At 39.0% G+C, this 21,518-nt stretch overlaps 1 protein-coding gene across 10 annotated transcripts in view; it reads left to right on the plus strand.

Annotated features, from left to right (window-relative positions):
* IFTAP (intraflagellar transport associated protein) overlaps positions 1–21,518 on the plus strand; it is a 42,116-nt gene that overhangs the window by 4,439 nt on the left and 16,159 nt on the right. For 5 of the 10 annotated variants that reach the window (XM_068945526.1, XM_068945527.1, XM_068945532.1 and 2 more), the window contains 3 exons: positions 5,476–5,556; positions 7,015–7,168; positions 20,464–20,624. In XM_068945526.1, coding sequence (XP_068801627.1) covers positions 7,066–7,168; positions 20,464–20,624 — 264 coding nt within the window. In that variant the 5' untranslated portion in view covers positions 5,476–5,556; positions 7,015–7,065. The remainder of the gene's footprint in view (positions 1–5,475; positions 5,557–7,014; positions 7,169–20,463; positions 20,625–21,518) is intronic. The other 5 variants (XM_068945524.1, XM_068945530.1, XM_068945525.1 and 2 more) reach the window with 1 other exon arrangement.

The following is a 21,518-nucleotide window of genomic DNA, read 5'->3' on the forward strand; positions in this document are numbered from 1 at the left end:
CATTTAGTATTTTATATTTGTTTTATTCTTCCTCTGCCAGTTGACATGTCTTATCTTTCGAAATTCTTTTTCCAATTACTTTGGATGAGAGGACAGAGAAATTAAAGTTCGTTGGCAACAGCATGTCAGTTTTGGATAAGGAAACGCTTTGTCCAAGCTGGTCTTCTCTAACTGTCAGTGACAAAGTGCTTTGGAGGAGCTGCAGCAAGTAGCTTTGGAATAACGTAGCTACAAGGCAGAAAAATCATGTTCAGAACTGTCCAGTTTATAGCAATAACAACTAGGATTTGCATCCTGAATTTATTTGGCAGCGAACCCATGCAAAAACGTATAAATAGACTTCTACTTTACACATTCTATTTTAATAACATTGACATAGGTAGTCTGTTTCCAACAGATTGCTCACTGTCATGGAAATGCTTTGTTTCACTCGATTTTCTTCTACAGTTAATTACTAAAAATAATATGTGGTTTACATCTTCTTCATTCCAAATCATGACAAATTGCATTCAGATATTTCCAGGCTTTTCAGCATATTTTCTGCCAGTAAAGCACAGTCATCTCTGAGATGGAACTTAGCTGGCTCACAGCGGATTGTAGTAATGCAGTCCAGTTAGGCAGAGAAAGGGAAGGCCATCTTATTTGTTTGCGTAAGTTTAGCCAGCCAGAACGCAAATGCTCGGCTGGCAATTTAGCCAAGACCCATGGGCTGAAACCTGTGAAGGAATGGCGCAGGGAGTCTGGTGTCCTAGAGTCTTCAATTTTCTGTCTCATCTAAAAACATCAGAATACAGTATTTAACATGTGAGTGACTGGTTTTATTTGGAGGCCTCATCTAAAATGGCTGATGAAATCCAGCTGTGCTTTGACTGTAAAATCCAGGAAGATCACACTCCAGGGGACAGTGGCTACTGTGTTTCAGAACAGTGTTTGGTGCACAGGAAATGTCACCCTTGTCATAGGCCTCCAGGTGGTCTTTAAAGTGAGCAGTACTCTTGAAGCAATTGGAAATTCACAAAAAACAACTGTCGGATCATGCACAGGTCTGAGATAATAGCACTGAAATCAAATAGGATCAATGTGCTTGCTTGCAATTAAAGCTCTTCGATATCTCCCTTAAAAGCCCATGCTAGTTGGGTATGAAAGGCACAAATTTTTGACCATCACAAAGGTCAGCTTTGAGGCTCAATAATGCACTTATATAAGCAGATGCAGCTCCTATTCAAGCAAATTGCTGATGCATTAAGTGTGTGCCCTTAAGACCTGCTCCTGCTGAAGGCAGTGGCAAACATCCAGTTGATTTAAACAGGATTAGAATTAGGCCTTTAGCTGTTGCAGATCACATTGAATTAAGGGATGCTGCAAGAAAAAGCTGCTTGAAAGTTTTTGTCCTTTGTAATTGAAACATCTTTATTTTACTTTGTTCCCTTGGTTAAGTTGACCTGCACCTGCTCATAACCAGAGCTTTCTACTGCAAGGTTAGCTCTAGGAGCTGATGTCAAGTTGCAGGTGGTGGGTAGGGGGGAAGAAAAGGGAGAGAAGTAGGGCAGGATTGTAGAGCAGGGGGCCTTTGCTTTTGCAGCTGTAGCTTTGCAGGTGTCAGGGCAACAAGTCGGAGTGATGCCAGGAAAGAGAGCTACCTGCCTGCTAGAAGGTGCCACTTTCTGTGCTGTCCCATAGGGGATGTTTACTCCTTGCTCAAGGCAGTCAGGAACTCCCTGGCTCGCTCCTTTTACTCGGTCCATTTCCAAAGTGCCATCCTGGGATGTTTGTTAAGATACGCAATCACAGTCCGTACTCGAATAAAAACTTTTACTAAACACAGGCTTCCACTTAGTTTGAGTTCCAGCTTTGTATACCTCTTTTCTCCATGGTGGCTGAAGAGCTGCACGGTAGCAGCTGTAGCGATAGCGCAGGTACGTGTGCCCTGGTAACAGCTGCTTTTGCTAATGTGGAGGAAGCACGGCTTTCTGGGCCATTTATGAGCAGTGCGTCTGATGAAGATCTGCTTTCACAGTTGCATAAGCAGATATGACCTGCTGCCAAAAAGAGCAATCCTGCATCTTTCCCTTGCTACCACTGTGTGCTCCCACTGTCCCCTTGTGCAGGCACTTGTGATCTTGTGGCTATACAGCAGATCAGAAAACACATGTATTTAAAACAGGACATACATATTTGCTCAGTTTAGTTTCACTTTTCAGATGGGTTGTTATTTTGTCTGGCGCAAGGGAGGGGAGTTAGTTGCCAGGGGATGGAGAGGGAAAGAGGGTTGTGCTGCCTTTTTCAGGAGCAGCCGGCACTTAGATAGGCTTAAAAGGATTCTGACTCCACAAACTTCTGATGTAAGCTTACTCCTTTAACACAAAAGTATGGTGCTACTTCATTTTTGTTGTTATTGTAATATTGTAGAAAATACTCCTCTAGAGTTTCCTTGACTCTTTAATATGTTAAACATTAGTAAGACAACCAGGGATAGAAGTCAGATACTTTTCCTCCAGAAACACTAATCCCTGCTCTTCAACTGAGTTTACATTAGTTGATAACAATGTAGGACCTAAGACACTCACTTGTACTGCTGCATTTGTGTATTAAACCAGCCTCCTTGAGCAAGTTATAGACAAATACATGGGTGTATATATTACTGTCAAATGATAAACGGGATGATCTTTTTTGTACTGCTCTCTGGTGGGCAGATTGGGATGCTATTTGTATGAGAGCTGTTACGTAGCTCTTGGACAGGGCTGGGGAGGCAACTGTAACGTCCTGAATCACAGTCTGCTTTCTCATCATCCTTGGAGGGGGATGGTTCTGTACTGCCCCCTTGAGAACTTACTGCGTACTTAAGACTTGCCTATACCCATGCTGTATTGCCTAACTACACAAGTGGTCAACCTGCAGAGGTCATTTCTGCATTGCCTTTACCCAGCCTCCGCATCACTGGCCATAGCTTGCTTTCTTTTATGCTGCTGAACTAGCCAGGCCAAAAGACCCCTACAATCAAGGTATTTCTGGTTCAGATCCAAGGGTAAAAACTTTATGGATGAGAGGTGTTAAAGAAATGTTTGTTGCTAGTTCGATATTGTGGGTTGTAAGAGTAGGGCTGCTTTTATGAGGTATTAGTTAGATCTGAGGTATTAAAGACTCACTTGAAAAAAGTGGTTGTGACAGGTATAGTTGCTGTAAACGGGAAGCCGATGTTCCGCCACATTTTTCATTGCTTAATAGAATTAATAACTATGTAATTGAAATCATGCTAATACTCAGTTGACTTGCCTCTGTGATTCAGTGCAGAGATTTCTGGTTTGGCTTAAACTGCTGGGAAGATGGCTGCATTTTGGGCAATAAAATTGATTTTGCACAATCTGCTGATGATCAGCAAAGCTTAATGAATAATCACCTCAGGAAACCTCATTACAGTAATTTGGATGGATGAGCAGGATGTAAACGCAAAAAGAAGAAAGTATAGTTGCTCCTTGAACGCTTCCTTTACTCGTATTTGACTCTAAAACTTCAGAGCCAACACAGGGAAAGTATCAGGTATCCCTGCCTTACTTTCCTTGAAACCTCTGAGTTACTTTGATGCCTCTTGGGAGAAAGAAGGTAAATTCTTGATTTCAGCGGTAGTTACTCCCTCGCAGGACAACACAGACATTTCGTTGTGAGAGGTATGGCTGTGTGCAGTTCATAGCTTATGGGTGATTCTAATCCATTCTTGTAAATTAAAAGAACATGGATTGTTTTCTTTTTTATGAAAGTTCAAAGAAGTCATTGCCTTGATACTGTGAACTAGATGATTGCTGTAGCCTTTTATTTTTGCGGAGCTCCCTAGCAAAGGTGAGAGTCTTCTGTTTAGCCTGGTTTCAGTTGTTCATGTCACAAACCTTCTCTGCAGCTCATACAGTATGATGTTCGTTTAAGAGAGACTCAGGAATACAGTAGATGGGAAATAGCAGAAAATCAAGTTGGAATGAAAATGAAAAATGCAAAAACCTTGATAGGCTGAGACAAGTTTCTGAACGCATCTCTAGTACCATCCAGCCTAACCGTATGTTCAGTTTCAGGAATAGTGGATATTCTCCAAATACCAACCTCTGTGCTTGCTGTCATCTAGACTGACAAAATAGCACCCTACGGTTTTTCAAAGTAATTGAAAATAGCTGGGACAGATAGTTCTAGCTCTCCATCTCGCCTTTCCATTGAATGAGTAAATGGGTCTTTTTTTGATAGAACCTAACCTTTTATTAGGATGTAGTTGGTTCTTCCTATCCATGGTCTCCTGATTTCTGCAGCGGTAAATTAGAGCTTTATGGCAGTGCAAGAGAAGGTTAGATCTGTGCTGGACTACCACCTCTTCAGTCGCAACAGTGATGAAATGAGCAGATGGATGCCAATAGGACAGTTAGGGTTTCCTCCCCTGTTTTCCAATTTAGGATATGTCAGAGCATGAATAATTAAGTGAACTCATGTCTGGCAATGTGTTCTTTGTGTTTTTCACAACAAAAAAATAAGGAAATGTGGCCTATAGATTATATGTTATTTTATATCCTTAACCAAGATAAACGCCTTGACATAGTAGTTGATAGCAGATCTCATATACTAGTGCTAGCCTGCAGTAACTATATTGACTATAGGGGAGCTACTCGAGATATAGGGCTTTGACTTGGATAAAAATTTGGTCCATTCCTTGGCAAAAAAGCTGCCAGTCTTGAGAAAGTGATTTTTTCCCATGCTTGGAAATCCAGGGAATTTTCTCAACTATTTTTTAAAAAAGCAGCACTGTTTTGGTGAAGTTTCTCTCAACGCATACATATTGAAGTGCATGCCAGAGGGAAATACGTAGGTTCTGTGAAATATATTAGTGTACAACCTTTAGGGATAACTTCCTCTTTAAAGTACATCATGAGATTTCAAATATTAAATATTAGATTATATTCTAAGGGCATCTGGTACTGCTTTTTTTATGAAGCTGACGTTCAGAATTTTACAGAAGTAGTTTGGCTACATTTTGTCAAGTTGAATTCAGCGCTGCACTTCCTAGCTAACCATAATGAGTCAAAACATGGGTTTTATCCAAACTCTTGTTGTACTATTCCTCCCCTACTGCTTAACCAGAAGAGGATGTTAAAACCTGAAGTGAAGTTTCCCAAATTCTGTAGAGAGTAGAGGATGGACAGCCAAGTCAAAATTCAGCTGTAGCATTTTGCTAAAACCTTGATCTGGATGTTTAATCTCAAATTGATGTTCAGGTGGCTGTAAAACACAGCATTCACTGAGAAAGCTGGTGTTGTGTTTGGTTAATGATGCAAATATTCCCCCAAACTGCTTATCAGTTTCCTAGATTACTAGAACATTTTAGAGCAGAGGAATCTAAGCAGTAGTGCCAGCCTTCCTCTGATTTGTTAAGTCATTTAAACTCTCTGTGACTCAGTTTTCTCATTTATAATTGAGAATAATATTTTTTGCTCTTCTTCACAGGACTGTTGTGGTGTTTATTTCACTAGTGTTTATAAAAAACTTGGACGTCCTACATGCCAGGTGCCAAAGAAAAAACAAAAGGTTATTATTACCATTATTCTTTGTTAAATATATGTATATTTATTATTTCTTTGACAGTGGCTTTACAAATCACCACAGTCATTCATATAATGAAATTTACCTCAAACAATGACTGTAATAACTGAGCAATAATGAGGAACAGAAGGGCATTGTTTCCCTCTGAAACCACCATAATTTGCATAAACCACTCTGAGTGTCTGGTAAATGATATTTTGCTTGGTGAGTCCACAGAGAGATTAATACTGGCTTATTTTTGGTAAAACATTAAAAAAATTTTTAAACATTAGGTCATGTGTGTGTGCATGTGTTTTTATATCCCCAGAACATTAGCCTTCTTTATGAGCAGGCAATCCAACAAAATTAGTGTTTGACATTAGAAATCATGCTTTCTTCTCCTGCTAGGCTCTGAACATTTCTTGTTCGATCTTACTTAACTTCTTAAATAAGGTTGACATCCCGCCCTTAGTGTAGTTGATTTGAAGTTTTGCTGAAGAATTAAGCTTTCATTCCCAAAAGACACTTTTTAGTGCTATGGTAAATCAAGGCAAGAAACATGGGGCCACATGAAAAGCAACTAAGTGTATAATGTACTCTTGCACCTTTATCACAATTAATGTGTGCAAACTGATCGTTTACCTATTTTTAGTTAATCTACCACTGTGTGAGAGACTCTTGTGTTTTAATAATCTGCCAGTTACGTGTGTCCATGCCCTGGCTGGGGTTTTCTACTTCCAGTAGCCTGGTCCTACATATATCAAAAATCAGTAGTATTATTAAGTATTTAACAGTGCTAACAACAGCCTTTACACAGCTTTTACAAGCGTTGGGCAATGTTAACTTCAGCATACTTCACTGACAGCTGTTTCAGGGCCATTACTTCCCTTATAGTCTGCTGAAGTAATTAAGATCAACTGGAAAGCTGCTGCTGACTGACTTAAAAGTGGAGCTCTCAAGTGAAGAAAAGCATCCACGGTGTTCCTTCAGCTCCCAGTATTTATTCCCTTCGCAAGATGGGATCCAGCCCTTCCTCTGTGACTGCCTCATTCCGTCCTACCCTCTATCCCATGTACAGGTGTCCCAGTCATAAAATCAAACATGTTGGTGAGTGGTCTCACTGTTTCGGCAAAGAAGGCAGGGGTTTGACAGGCTGTAAAACTGGACAACTTAAAATGAGGGAGAGGGAACACTGCTGAGAGAGGCTGGCACTTCTGTGGGCCACATACTACCCGAGAACATAAATTTAAGTCAAACGTGCTGCCAGTCTCTCCCTTTACATTTAAAATAACTATGTTCCCTTGTATCTGGGGGGAGTTGTTGTGTAAGCTCCCAATGAGAGTGATCAGGCCTTCACAAGGAGAGAAGAAAAATCTGCACATTCTGATGCTCATCTGTGTGAGCTAGGCGCTCTTCAGTTGCTTTGTTTTCTGCCTACAGAAATATATGTCTCTTTTGTTGCAGAAGAAGCCTGGTAAAGCAGATACACCTGTTTGACTATCAAGGTTGTGGATCATGGAAGAACAACTACTAAACAACAGCATCCTTGATCAATTTATTAATAGCCATGAGCAGTCGTATGAAGAGTTTCTAAATACGTTCACTTTCCTTTTGAAAGGTATGTAACTTCCAGAATATACCATTAGAAATTGCAGAAAGAGGGGAAAGTAAAAAAAGGAGTAATGCTATTTAGTGCCATTCTGCTGCTCACTTGCTCTGTGACCTTAGGCAAATCCTTCTCACGTCTTTGCTTTTCCTATCAGCAGTGGAATCCCTAACAAGAATTTTCCTTAATTTGCTTAACGGACTGCTAAGGTATGGCTCTAGAGCTGGTTAGCATAGCAGATTATGAATCCTTGTGATCCACATTTTGCTCGGTTTAGGAGAGTGGAGCATTGTGGTCTATCTGGAAGGATAAGTTGGGCTCTCCCTAACTAAATCTCACAGCATTCTTCTAAGGAAGCATCCATGAAAGTGGAAGAGCGTAGCAAACGTGCATAGCAGTACAAGTACACGGCCTAAGGTTAGGGTTGTGCAGTTGAGATACTTTCATTGGTTTGTTAACACTGGGCTACCGTGCTATGCTGTGGTACGCACCAAGCTAACTCTGCGGATAACGTGGATGAAGGGACATCACGTTACGGTGATTAGGCTGAAAAGGTCTCACGCTTTGCACATGAAATGAAAGCGTTAGAGGTGGGGCTTAACGCTGACGTGAGCATTGCTGCATTACAAGAAGTTCAGATCAGTACCCAAATTCTATAGCTCAGGTTCATTTTTGCTAGCCGCTTTAAGGCAGATGCCATAAAAATGAATGCAAGTTACATATCACTCAGTTATAATTCTCTTGACCGCAGCTTTGTACTGAGAATGATATCCTCATCTTATTCCAGAAGCACTGTATTTTCCAATTACATGATGCAGCACGCTCCATTGATTGGCACTCAGAAGTCTGTCCTGTCCTTGTCCTTCAGGCAGAACTAAGTGTCAGTCACAGGCACTGAGCAGAAAACCAATGGGGGAGTGGAAGCTGCCATAGAAATAATCTTATGGCAGCCTTCTGTCTCTACTCCTAATAAAAAATAGAAAAGGGAGGCACTAGGGGATGAGATAAGAGGATTGAAAATTAGGTTCTAGTCTTCTTTATGTATGATTGATACACTGGGGAGAGCTTCTATCTTGAAAGCATGCTGCACATCATGATGCAACTTGCAAAAAGCCTCAGCATGTAGTTCTATCACTTCGATAGTCACTACAGCATTTGCCACCAAGCGTGTGTATAAAAGGTGGAGTTTTAGCTGAATTAAATGCTTAGAAATGCACTTTTCTCTACTGATATAAACAAAACAATTCCGGTTGTTTTCCTCCCATCTTCATTTTCCTTTAAAAATACCTAAAGGTGCTGGCTTGCATTATAAACTAATGACCGGCAAAAATTCCACTTAAAGCACAAGGCATTTTAGCATCAAAACAGTGCAAAAATACTTTTAAAAATATCACAGTCTTAGTTTTTGTAGTTTGCATTTGAAGAATAGTCCTTTGACTTCCAACAAAAATAATTTTAAAAAACAACTGTGATATCTTAATAAGACTATCTGTTGATAGGCTCCAGAACTTTTCACTTTCATGTCATGAGTTCAGCTCTCTACTGTTGGGATAGATTTGTGGTTACTGTCAGTCTATTAAGGAAAAAAAGGTAAAAGCTGACCTTTTCCAGATTACCTTGAATTTGACCTGATAACGGTGTAGAACCACGGAGTACATCTTTGCACAATGGGCATTAGTGTTAGAATTCGCAATTGTGCATAATTAGATATGGAGATACCTTTTCATATGCACAGATAACCAACTAGTCTATTCAGTTTTGTGTATAAACATTTATGAGCTCTTTAAAATAATTCCTTGAACATCATCACCATCTGATAAGATTTTTGGCTGTTTATAGCACTGGAAACAGAAGAAACACATGTAACTAACTAGAACCCACTGATTTCACAGGCTACAATGTTTATATAAGGTGATTTTTACTTGTGCGTGAATGTGTACTAGCTCCCTCATTAGGGATTGCAAGGGTATTTTTGCACCAGGAGTTTCTCCATTGTTCTGGTAAGCATCTCATAGGAAGCTGCTTTCCAAACCAATGTTTAATTTTTCTTCATTTGTTAAAATCACAGAGTGAAATTGAAAAGAATACGTACTTTGAGCTTAAAAAAATAAGCATCATTGACTATTCTGGGATATCTAGAAAGAACCGTTTGAGACTATGAACGTTAGTCTGGAGTATCCCCCTGTGAGCACATTAAGATCTTTTACTGACAGAACATTCCCATTTTTGTAAATATGGGAAAATGAGTTTCAATGCATTTTTATATCCCTGAATTTATAGGCTTTTTAAGGATTGCTAATATCTTATTAAAGCAAATGTCATTTTTGTAATGTTATCTCTGTATATCTGAATGTGTGACATTACCTTTGGCTACTCTATAGAGTACAAATGGAGATCCTGTTCTTCCTTGTGTTAGTTAGGAGAATGTTCTTTTAGCTCAGGTAGAACAACATTTGGTGACAAGGTATTTCAAAAATCTCTGTAATTTATTTAGTGATATGTATGTGGTTTAAGTAGCACACAGATACATTATAACGTAGTTGAACCGTAAAACCATATCTTTGATGTAAAAATTTAATCATCTTGACTTTGTTATTCCTATAAAAGTAACTACTTTGAGTCTACTTGTTTTAAAGTGTGCTTGTTGCTGTGACAGAATGATAGACTTATTGATGGGTAGATCTTATAGTAAGGCTTTTACCTCACTTCTTCGAGATCTGTTAATGACAGGATGTGAATAAACTTACTTAAATGACATTTTAAAACTGAGTCTTAAACCAAAAGCATTTATACTCCAACTGAAAATGGCCTATATGTTTTAAATGCATAATATTTAAAAAATATGGCAGCGTTCCGTACATAATTGGTAAGGATTTTAATCATTTTTATTGATCCTGTAGTGGATGGACACTTGAGGCTTAGGTTAAAATTCTAGTACGTTCCCTAGTTTTCCTATGCACAACATCTAAAGTGTGTTTTTTGTTGAAAGGATAATATTAACAAGATGCATAGGTAAGTGAAAGGGCTGGCAAACTTTTTGTAATATAATTTTCAATCTGATAATAAAACAGATGACTGGCATTTACTGTAAGGTTGTACAACTCTCCTATGCTGTATAAGTCAAAAGAAAAAATCTGAAAAGTGACATCTCGACTGTGCAGCTGGGTTTGTCTGTTGACACGTTGGTCCTGTGAGCCCTAAGAAGCCTCAGAAGAGTTAGATTTACAAGGAAATTGATGACACAGATTTGTATAGATGTGATCAATGAGTGATCTCTTCAGTACTAAACACTTACTAGAGCCGCTTTGGGCACCAAATCCATTTGAAATAGAAATAGAACCAATCCCCACTTTTTAAAAATGGCCACAGGAGCAAGGAAGCTCTTTCAAATCTTAGAAAAAGCATTTGAAATCTATTGGAGAGAACTATGAGGTCCAAAATGAGAGGGCAGCATCTGCTTGTTTTTCTAAATTCAGAGGAAGACTGGGAAATTCACTGGAGCATGAAATATCTCCTTTGACCTTCTACAGGAAATACAGAAGAAAAAAAAATTGACCCAAGCAATTACTCCTCTCCCACTTCTAAAAATATGGGATCCTGAAGTCAGTCAGCTGCACAGAGAAATGCTTCCAGGAACAAAATTCTTACCCAAATCCAAGTTTAGGTTCAGAGTTTTTCCATGGTGCTGGGCATTTAGCCACTGGGATTCAGTGTGTCCATTCCAGCTGCTTAGTGTGCTGAACTTCCAATACCTCATAGCGTCTGGCACTGAGTTGGGGCCTTAGGACCATGGTCAGACGCCTCTTTAAGTAAACTGAACGGTGGATGTGTATTTCGTAGCTTCAGGGCTGTTGTTGTGATGCTTTTGTGCCCAGCAGGCTGGCAAGCAGGGGAAGTCAGACAGTGACTGACCACTTCCCTGCTTCCAGGTGGCATGCAAGAGCCATAGCCTGCGTTGCTGTGAGCTGATTAATTTAATTCCCCAGTGAAGGCTGGGTGATGTATTTAGTTCACAGTCCATTTGACAGTAGCTGTCTGCTTCCTTTTTTCGTTAACCATGTTTAGGAAAAACAACAACTTTAAACTTTCTACATAAGTGTCTGTGAAGGCACTTTACAAATGTGAGCCTAGCAGCAGAAAGCACAGCAGAAAACTATACAAGAAATGACAGGAAATTCACTTTAATTTTAAAAATGGACCAGTAGGACAATGCTAACCCCAAGAGAAATTTGCAGCCTTCCTCGTATGAGTGGATTTGCCAATAAAAGCAACTAGGCAGTTCAATAAAACTAATTAAATTAATCTGTCATCCCCAGGGAACTTAAACAGGGCATGAAATAGGGAAACAGCGTCAATTCAGAGCTTTTTATTGATGTGTTTTGCTGGATCATTGGAAGGAATTGGTTGGGAGAAAAAAATTGCAATTTTCTATTGATCATAAATGCAGTAGCCATCTCTATGTAACCTTCATTCAATATAGTATGACATCAAATATTATACAGAGCCCCTAAATGAAGATAAACAGACACAGGGATGCAAACAATAGATTATTTTTGAAATAATAACAGGGAATCTGTTTTGTGGGTATTTTTTGTCCTTAGATCTCAGTGGTATTTGTTATGTAAAGTACTTTGTCGCCATTTTATAGACAGAAAAAACTAAAGCATGAAGAGAGGAAAATGACTAGTGTAAGTTTGCACAGCAGCTCACTGGCAGCACCGGATAAGGACAAAGGCACGCTGACTCCCTGAAACTCTGACAGTCCTTGAATGCTGGTGCTTCCCTGACAGCAATTCTTTGTTCTTTTGTGTGATGCCTTTATTGCTAAGCGGTTTCTAAAGACTGTTTCAAATGGATAAAGATGTATTTTTGTTCTGTTGCATTTTCTCTTTCTAGAAGATAGAGAAAAGGGAAATTTTTAATAATTTTACTGTTGATATTTTCATACGGATTTCTTCCTACTGTGGTATATTGGCTATGGCTGAATTGTATGCTAGTATATAAAACGGTAACACAGAATGAACCCTTGTTCTACCTCATCACCTTTCCTTGAAAGGCACCAGAGTTTGCTAAATGCAGCTGATGGCTGTTCCATGACCTTGCAGCGAGGTGAGGAAACCCCGTTATCCTTCTTTCTCAGATTTGGAACTGACACGGAGATAATATTGTCAGAGATCAAAGCCGTTCAGTGGCTCTACAGGAAAATCAGAAACAAATCAGGGGACTTCACTGCCAGTTTTGTGCAGAACTCTCTATAGAAAGTACTGGGAAGGGTTTTCGAAACCTGTTTGTTCTTCTGTGTTCAGGATAAAATCACATGGAAATGCCTAATTTCAAAAAAGTGTGTATTTGCCAATCTTTTTTAAATCAGGCTTCTCTGAAGATGTCTTAATTTTGGTACGTCTTAATTATCACATCCAAAATTGGGCGTTTTTGAAAATCTTAGTATCTGACTTTTTTATGATGGGTTATTAATTTGTTCCCACTTGCTGCAATCTTTTTATGATATTATTTGTTAAGAGAGGAATACATTGTGTGGAGTTGTGTCAGAAGACTGTGTCCTTTAAACAGTGTCATTGCTTCTTGTAGTGCTCATCTCCGTATCTGCTAGTGCTGAATTGTTCTTGAATGCAATTACAAAGAAGGTTTTCAAACCAATGCTGCCCTGATTTATTAGTATATCACCTGCTCTTTTAAAGTGTTCCCAATGTGTATGTTTAATGAAGTTTCCTTATCCTGAGGAGAAATTTAAGCACATCTGTGCTTCCTTTGATAGTAAAACAGAAAAACAACTGTAACAGATACTCTGCTTCTTTCAGTAATTATGTTTCTTTTAGCTAAGGTTCAAAGTATGGCTCACTGCAGCTAAGATTCAGGAAGAAGTAGGAAGTTCTTGTACACTGAACTAGGATTTTCCTACTTATTACTGTCAAACTTAAAGCTATTCGTAAACCATCCCCCAAACATAATTTCTAAACTCTACTATTGTTTGCACTGAGCAAAAGATAATGTAGGTTTTCTGAAGCCATAGGAAGCAGGCCTACCTTTCTTTATTTCTTTCTTTTTTTTGGAAAAAAGTCTTTACTTCTACCTCCTATATCCTGAAAAACTCTCTATTTATGACTGTGAAATGGCACTACTTGGGCCTGATGCCTGGTAGATACTAACAGGCTTAGCTCTCTTAATAGGAATTTGCTGGTTAATATCAGCTGAGCATCTGCCCTAAGATTTCTTTCATGGGCTTTTTGTATTTTGTTAAGATTATTTTTGGTTATTGTCTGTTGGAGGAAGGAGGATTTTGGTCTTGCAGGATGCTGAAAGGGTCAAATGCACATTTGCCCTGTTATTTAACTGCCTGCCTTAAAGTATTCAAATGTAGGTTTCTGGCAACAACACTATTGAACCATGGCAGAATGATATATATTTTTAAATGATCAGCTGGGCTGAATGTGGTATAAACAGGAAATACTACCACTTTTTCTAACACTGACAATATGTAAAGCGCAACACAGACATACATGTTGATATAGATAAACAGCACATGGAAATACTACATATAGCTTACATTAAGGACGAAAGAGGAGATACTGCTACAGTAAAAGAACAGTTATACTCTTGAAAATTTAGAGCTGAGTTAGTTACCTGATTGAAATAAGTCTGAGAGTAGCAGTCATTCTTCTTTGCCCTGAAGGAGGAGCACATATGAGAGAAAATCCTTTCCTTCATGGTTTTTAAGCATATTGCAGGGAAGTATCCAAAAATGGCAGTCAAAAATAATAATAGTTTACCCTTCTAAGTCAGAAACAGTCCTACTGAAATGACATGCCCCAGTCCATATATTTATTTATCCTAGCTGAGGATATGGCTTAGCGAACCTTTTGTAGTAAATTGGCGGTAGTGAGGAAAGAACCAGGCCCGTAATCCTGAATATAGTAAAAGTTTACCTTTTAAATGAAAAAATACAGGTAAACAATACTTTTTGCTAATTATTTGTGCTTTAATCGGGGTAAGGTCAAAGAGATTCAGGGAGAAGGCTGTAATAGCTCTGCTCTGGTGTAAACTGGAAAAAACCCTGTTGATATTAATGACTTAAAAAAGAGTAAAACTACAGTGAGGGAAAGGGAATTCAGCAGCATAAATGCCCTTGGTAACTGAACAGGAGGTGACGTACAGAAAAGGAAGATCACCATGTTTGACATTTTGCACTTCCAAGATATGTTACAAATATTAATTCGCACACTTAGGCAAGTAAGTTGTTACTCTCTCTGCTTTATAGATGCAGTTACTTTGACAAAGGAGTTCTGCTTTCCCAGTGCCGCTATGAAATCACTGTCATTGAAATTAGTGAGGGTTTTGGCTGAGTAAGATTAGAACAGGACTTCAGGAATTAGTGTAGTTAAGCGATAGATAATTCAGATGCTAAGGGTTGGCAAATATTATATAAGATTTATAGAAATCCACAGCCTTCTTGCATGGCGGCGCGAGGCCAGGCACGATACCCCTCAAACACGTAAAACAGCACTAGATAGCTATGTTTAGGCATCTGAATTGCACCTGGATTACTCTTATTTATGGACAGACATACAGGCCCCTAGTAATGAATTCCTCCAGGTATGTATGGTAGGTACTTGGGCTTTTTGTTTGTCACAGAAAGTTGGACAAACTCAGCATTGATTTACAGTGATTTATACTTTTAAATACATGGAAATAGGCAGATAGCTCAGGAATGTAAATCACAGCAGATTTTCTAGGCTAAGTAAATTTAAAATAAAACGCTAAGTTCTGTTCTCAGCTGTACAATACGCAGAGGGAGGCTCTAAATTCTGCGCTGAGTTACTGCAGAAGTATGCGTGCGAGCAAGTTTGACTGAATTATTGAAAAAAAAAAGGCTTTAAAAATTGTCCTCCCAACACATTGTTTTTTCAGGCTTGGAATTTTTTTTTTCCTCTCATGGCTTGGCATTTAGGGTAAATTACCTCAGCACAGTACAAAAGTTTGCATAGTTGCACATAGGTAAATACAGGTACTTCTCCTACGCTTACCTGCGCTATACCTGCTCTGTTTTGATCCTCCAAAGTGGTATTTCACGGAAACATTTCAGTGACAGGCCTTAGTCATGTTTTAAAACGTGGCTCTTAACACCTTTGATTCGCAGCATGTTTTTGCTGAGGATGAATTTGAAGAATGCAGATGGTAAATGAACATGAAAGTTGTACTCTTGATCTCTGTACAAGACAGATACCATACTTCTATGAGTAAAATTATTTTTCGTTCAGGAGTCCTGTACAAAGTCACTCTGTCATTTGAATCCCAAGCGTTCCATTAAAGCATAACTTGGAAGGGATGTGATGGATTCACAGGCCTTCCGCTGGCCAGCAATCTGAGGCCAAAGAAGTAAATCAGAACTTACGATAACATCTTTGCTGTATTATATTTTTTATAGTTAAATGGGACTGTTTCTCATCCTCCCCCAATTTTTACAAAGATTTTTGGAATGAATTCATAGAATTGAAGACAGAGGGAAATACCTGGTAGTTTATATTGGGTAGTCCAGCATTTTTTGCCAAGCCAGGTTTTCCACAGTATATTATCGATCGCTATGTCTGCTCTTGTTTTGCAATGTTTCAAACCGGAGGACTTTCATCATTCTTCTGGGGCTAGTATTTCATCTAATAGATTTCACTGTCGGGAAACTTTTACTGATAATCCTGATAGCTCTCTTCTCTGGCTCTGTGATAAGTGACTCCATTATTCTTCAAAATATGTGCGCGATCCGTGGACATTTTCAAGAGATTCCATTCCAAATTGGAAGACAAAAAGAATTTTAAGTAATATAGAGAACAGATAGCTGGACAGAAAGAATGTATCAAGTTGGATATACTTTCTGGTAGAAATATGTTTCTGAAGTATGCAACGTACTTTTCAGTGACACACAATTATGATGGATGTTACTGTTGAGAGACTCAGATTTACTTTTCTAGAGACCTAAGCTTGTCATGCCATTGTTCAGGTACTGAAAGTGGAACTTCTCAAAAGTAAAACTGAAGAACTTTCTGCAGAGTGAATATGTGGATCTTTCCGTCATTTCAGCCTTCTTCCTCTGGTACTTTTTGGGCTTTTGTCAGATGTTGTAAAGGCCAGTGTTGTACATTTGGGTTTTGGCAGGTTGAGAACTGTGACTGTGAATAACAAGTCAGTTGTCAGTTAGCCCGGGGGAAGGCAGAGTGGAGCCTCTTGCTGGCTGGAACATGATCTTTTCTCCTTCTCTTTCCAAAGTAAGGATGGGAAAGGTTGGCATTCAGAACATTGTAAAAGAGACATGACATTTTCTGCAAAACGTAGTTTCTTTAGATTTAGAAAAATCTATGTGAATTTTTTTTATATATAATTTTCTTTTAAATCATAGCTGCTTCAAGGGAGCCAGTTACTGAGATGCTCATGCTGAGAAACTAGAGACATCAATAGTTACTTTGGACATCTGAAGAATGGACCTCACTGGTCCTGAACGATCGTGCTCGAGGCTAGCAATGTAATGTTTGTTTCACCCCATAATTTATGTGACATAGCCTCATTATGCACGATTGCTTATCTCAGACTGTGTCTGCAGCATGCGTTTCAAAACTGCTTTTGGCTGCTTAGATTTTTTTCTCTTTTCCTTGTGAATTTTTCTTCACTTGCAGTCATGAATCTAGTATCACATTATGTTTGTGACTGTTTCATCAAATGTAATGTTTGATATTATATAATCCAGCAACTCTGCAATGGTCTTAACCAAAAAAAGTTTCTAACAGCAATTTATGACTGATCCCTTAGGAAAAGGGACAGTGCTTCTAGCTGTAGTGTGGGATGTGTGAATGGCATATAAATACTGACAATACACTTGATTTCTTATTGGTTCATTTAATCTATTTAGCTTTATAACTGTGACAATAACTCAGCTGCCCAAAAACATATAACCTATTAAAATAAATTTGTGGGCTCATATACATACCGTCTAATTATAACTGTCCAGCTCTGTGTCATAGATCTTTTGATGCTAAAAATGATATTCTTTTATCTGGAGTATTCAGAATCTACGTTTTGGAGCAAGGTGGTCTGATTTATATCCCAGTGGAGTGACCACTGGTGTATCCAAGATTGGCATGGGTTGGTGCAGGAATATCGTGTTTATTCAGAGAATATCAGCTGTATGAATTATGACTCTCATCATTCCAGTTGATGCTTTTTGTCTCCTTGTTGACCTGGCTGAGAACAGGATATGTTTTCCAGAAGCTTCTTCCCAGTTAACATACATAAAGCTCCCTGAAATGTGCACAGTGACATTGGGTCCTCAGTACCTATAATTACACTCTACAGGTCTGCTTATGTTTGACTACATAATTTACTAATGCAGACACAGCCTGAAAGACATCAATATCCTTTTGTGGCTTCTCAGTTTTTAATATAAAGCTTTAAGTTCTTAGTGTAAACCAGGAAGTTCATCCTGTTATTATCACTATAATAATAAAAGATTGAAGCTTTGTAAGCAGCTTGCCTGATTCTTCCTGTTAAGTTGAGAGACAATAAGAATATCTTCAAATAGCGAGTGATTATTTTATCTGTCAAGAGTTTCAAAGAGAGCTTCTGATGTGATACATCATTTCCACAGCTTGAAAAAGAGTGTAGGAAGAAGTGATTGCCCATATGTAGTGCTGTTTCCAAATATTGTTTTAAGAAAGTACTTGTTAAAAAAGCAGGGAAGCCAGATGTCGTATTGAAAGACCTGGGATTTAGGAATTATCTGTGGTCTGAGAGTTAAAATCTGTTTGCTAGGTTGTTCTGATCTGGTGCAATTTGCTTTTTATGAACCTTTACTCTTATGAGTATAGGCTGTAGGTTGTGTCCAGAATGCCAGCCCTTTCTGTGTCATAATAACTGGAGCGCAGAGCTGTCCATGGGGATTCATAACTCTCTGGGAAAGTGGACTGCTGAAAGTACTGACCCCGAGGGCATCATTAAGACTATCCACAAGAACGACTTCAGTGCCCATAACGTATAATTATGCCTTCAAAGTGTACTGCAGTGTTTCTAACTGTTGTGAAGTAGATTTTTCAAATTGAAAGGAAGACACTTGTTAAATTCAGCATTTATTTTTCATTAAGAAAGGTGGTGTGAAGTCCATTTGAATATGTTGTCCTGTAGCTGCTCCATATTTGATAATGGAATGTTTAAAACAGAAAAGTCATGGAGTTTTATTTTGACCATGATTAATATATATTTTTTACCATGTTGTAAGGAAAAGCTATTCAGCATGAGGCCAGAAATCCACACATCTATCCACATACCTGTCCTGACCTCTAATGAGCTCTTACATCCAGTGTGCACTGTTGAGATTTGGCTTGATGATTGGCTAGCCATATCTTAATTCTGCTGGCTGCTCTGTGCCCTGTGGATCCGGTAGGACACTCAGCAGAGCTAATAGTTGTCCTAACCTTGATCCTGGTGTCAAGGGAATTTTTAAAGATTTGAGAGATGTCCCAAGCTATCACTGAAAGTCCCACTTCTGTTTTTGAATACCTCTGTATTTTCTGTGAGGGACCAGTTAGCTGCTACTGATGGATAAAATAAACCTGAGAGAAGGTATTCCAATCTTTTGTCAATGTACTGTCAAAATATTTTTCCAGTCTGTCTTTCAAGATCAGAGGAATCCCCTGAGGAAACCAATCCTGCTTAAACTTCTGCATTTGATCTTTCATCTCAGGAACGACACCTCTGGCAACTAAATATCACTGACATGCTGCTGTTTGTTAGTTTGACCAAAAAATAAATAATTACTGATACATTTTTTCCCATCCAGTCAGGTTGCAAGTGTACTGGGGCAAGTCAAACAGGTGATGCTCTAAGAGAAGATCATACTACAGCTGTTAAAGACTGAAAGCTGCAGTGCCTAGTGGTCACAGTACATCCAGCTCAAATGAGAGCAGATAAAGATACAAGGGCTAGATACAGTGTAGGAAGAGGAGAGTAATCCCTTGCTCAGTGTCAGATGCAGTGAGGGAAGCCAACCTCTGCAGTTTACTTTCTTATCCGTTCCTTAATAAGAGAGCGCTTAGGCTTGGGCATCTTCCTGGGTAGGGCTCAGCATGTTATGAGGTTAGGAACTGGGACTCCACCCTTTTGGGGTAGGGGGTTCTGCCAATTGTGTCCTGTCTCTTTTCTTCAAACCGGTAACATGTAGGTGATAATAGGTTATAAGATCTGTCAGTGTATCTGTTATCTGGTCCTAGACTGGTTGAGGTTCTAATGGTGCTGCCCGCGGCAGCATGAGGGCTCTGCAGGGGTTGTAGCTGGGTGGATTCAAAGCCAGTATTAATAACAGCTCTGATAAAGGAACTGCCAAAGCACACTTCCCTGCTAGACAACATGGGCATCTGCCCTGATGGTTTTGAGTGTCACACACACAAGGGCATGTGTTTGGACTGACTGTCAGTTTAAATAGAGTGATATCGATATATTGAGGTAGAAAATATAAAAACTACTCCTTTTTTTGACCAGACGGTCACTGTACTATGATCAGAATCACAGTCCTTTCATATGTTTGTTGAGAAGCTACCCTGTCAGTCAGGTGTGGGAAGGAATAGGCGCACTTGAACTACTTAAGAAATCAAGTGATTTTGTGAATACAGATCTTGCATAAGCACAGTTGTTGGATTTTTGAAACGAGACATGTAAGTATTGGAGCATATACTAGTTTTAGGGAATGAGGGGCATTTGGTTTGGTCTGGTTTTAATTCTAACAATATACATCTAAAATAGTTCTGCTGAGTGCATGCAGTTGCTATGGGTTTTATACTGGTGCCATGAAGAAAAGTATCTGTCTTCGTATGTGCTGGTGTTTGCAGTGCCAAATGTAGGCACGGGCATAGGCATGTGTATGTGCTATTTTGCACAGCGTTCAGATAATTTTTATACAAAGCGTTTAAATAGAAACAAAACTGCAGCCTTTCTTCTTGTCTTGCTTTTAGTTATTTTCAGCCGTTGGATTATTTTATCAAGCTTTCTGTATATTGCATAAACTTTTAGGACAATGAATTCTTCAGTATCAAGGCAAAGGTGATACTCTATGCGCTTTTAAGTTCAAATTGCATATTCAACTTTATGATAAAGACCGCAGGATAGATGTCTATGCATCATGTGGTGTGCATGGAAACTCTGAGGGTGAGTGGAAAAGTGACTATGAGTTAATATTAGATCCAACAAAATTCACATTTTTCTTTTTTCCTGGATGGTGTATTATGTTATCTGATCTGGTGTGTGTCTCCTTGCAGAGGAAGAGGGGAAGACGATTCAAGGATGTAAAGTGGATGCCCTAAGAAAAACATTTACTACATCTGAGTTACCAACCAGAAATAAAGAGGATGATGGCTCGCCTGGAAGAAACAAAGAGTTGTCTGTTCTTCTGCCACCACAGATGCCAAATGGGAATGAGGTAATGAGTTAACATTTGTCCATGTGAACAAGCATCACATTCCAAAAGATAAAAATATGGGGAGATATACTGTCCAAATGCTAGAGGCTGATGGTATTATCCCATCTGAGGCAAATATTCAAAATACTACCCAAGTGCGTAATGCAGAGGTACCTGAAGGGATCACATTTGGCAGTGGCATTTGCTATCCTGAAGAGTTGCCATAATCTGACTGCTAAATAAGGAATCTTGCAAAGACCATTGTAACGTTTTCACTACAGGCTGCAGTTAACAGTCGAGTTGGCATGGCAAGAAGGTAGAAAGTCTTGAGAATATGGACAGTGTGGACAGAGCATGCACAGATTTCTCTGCTTCTTGGGGATATTAGCAAGTACTGAATTCTGTGTTACTGAAGCTAGATCGCTTCAGCTACCTAAAGTAAACAGTAGGCAGGCCAGAGGCATTTTTAATCTTCTGAAACCCATGAGATTAGGGATTTAATTTATAGGGACAGAGAAACAATGGACACTATCTAGAGAGAGTGAGGTAGAAATCTGTAAGTTCTCTTTTTAAGAACGTCTACCCTCCTGCCTGAATAACAAACGATTAAGCTGTGATCTAGCTGGTAATCAAAAATTCCCTTCATTAAACATTTTATTGTAAAAGAAGTAGCGGGCCATATTGTGCAATATACAGAGCAGCACACTTAAATGACTTGAAAAGCTGTGGCTATCAGGTCTGAGTCAAAGAGCAAAAACTGTCATTTTCCTCTGTACTAGCACATGCTTTTGAGGTCAAATCAAGCACGGTTTTTACAACAATCACATTCTTTCAGTTGATTATATAATAATAGTGACAAGGATCTTTTTGCCATTTTTCTCATGAAGAATGTGTTTGTCTCATTGGGATAGACTG

This window comes from Struthio camelus, chromosome 5 (assembly GCF_040807025.1).
Source record: "Struthio camelus isolate bStrCam1 chromosome 5, bStrCam1.hap1, whole genome shotgun sequence".
Lineage (NCBI taxonomy): Eukaryota > Metazoa > Chordata > Aves > Struthioniformes > Struthionidae > Struthio > Struthio camelus.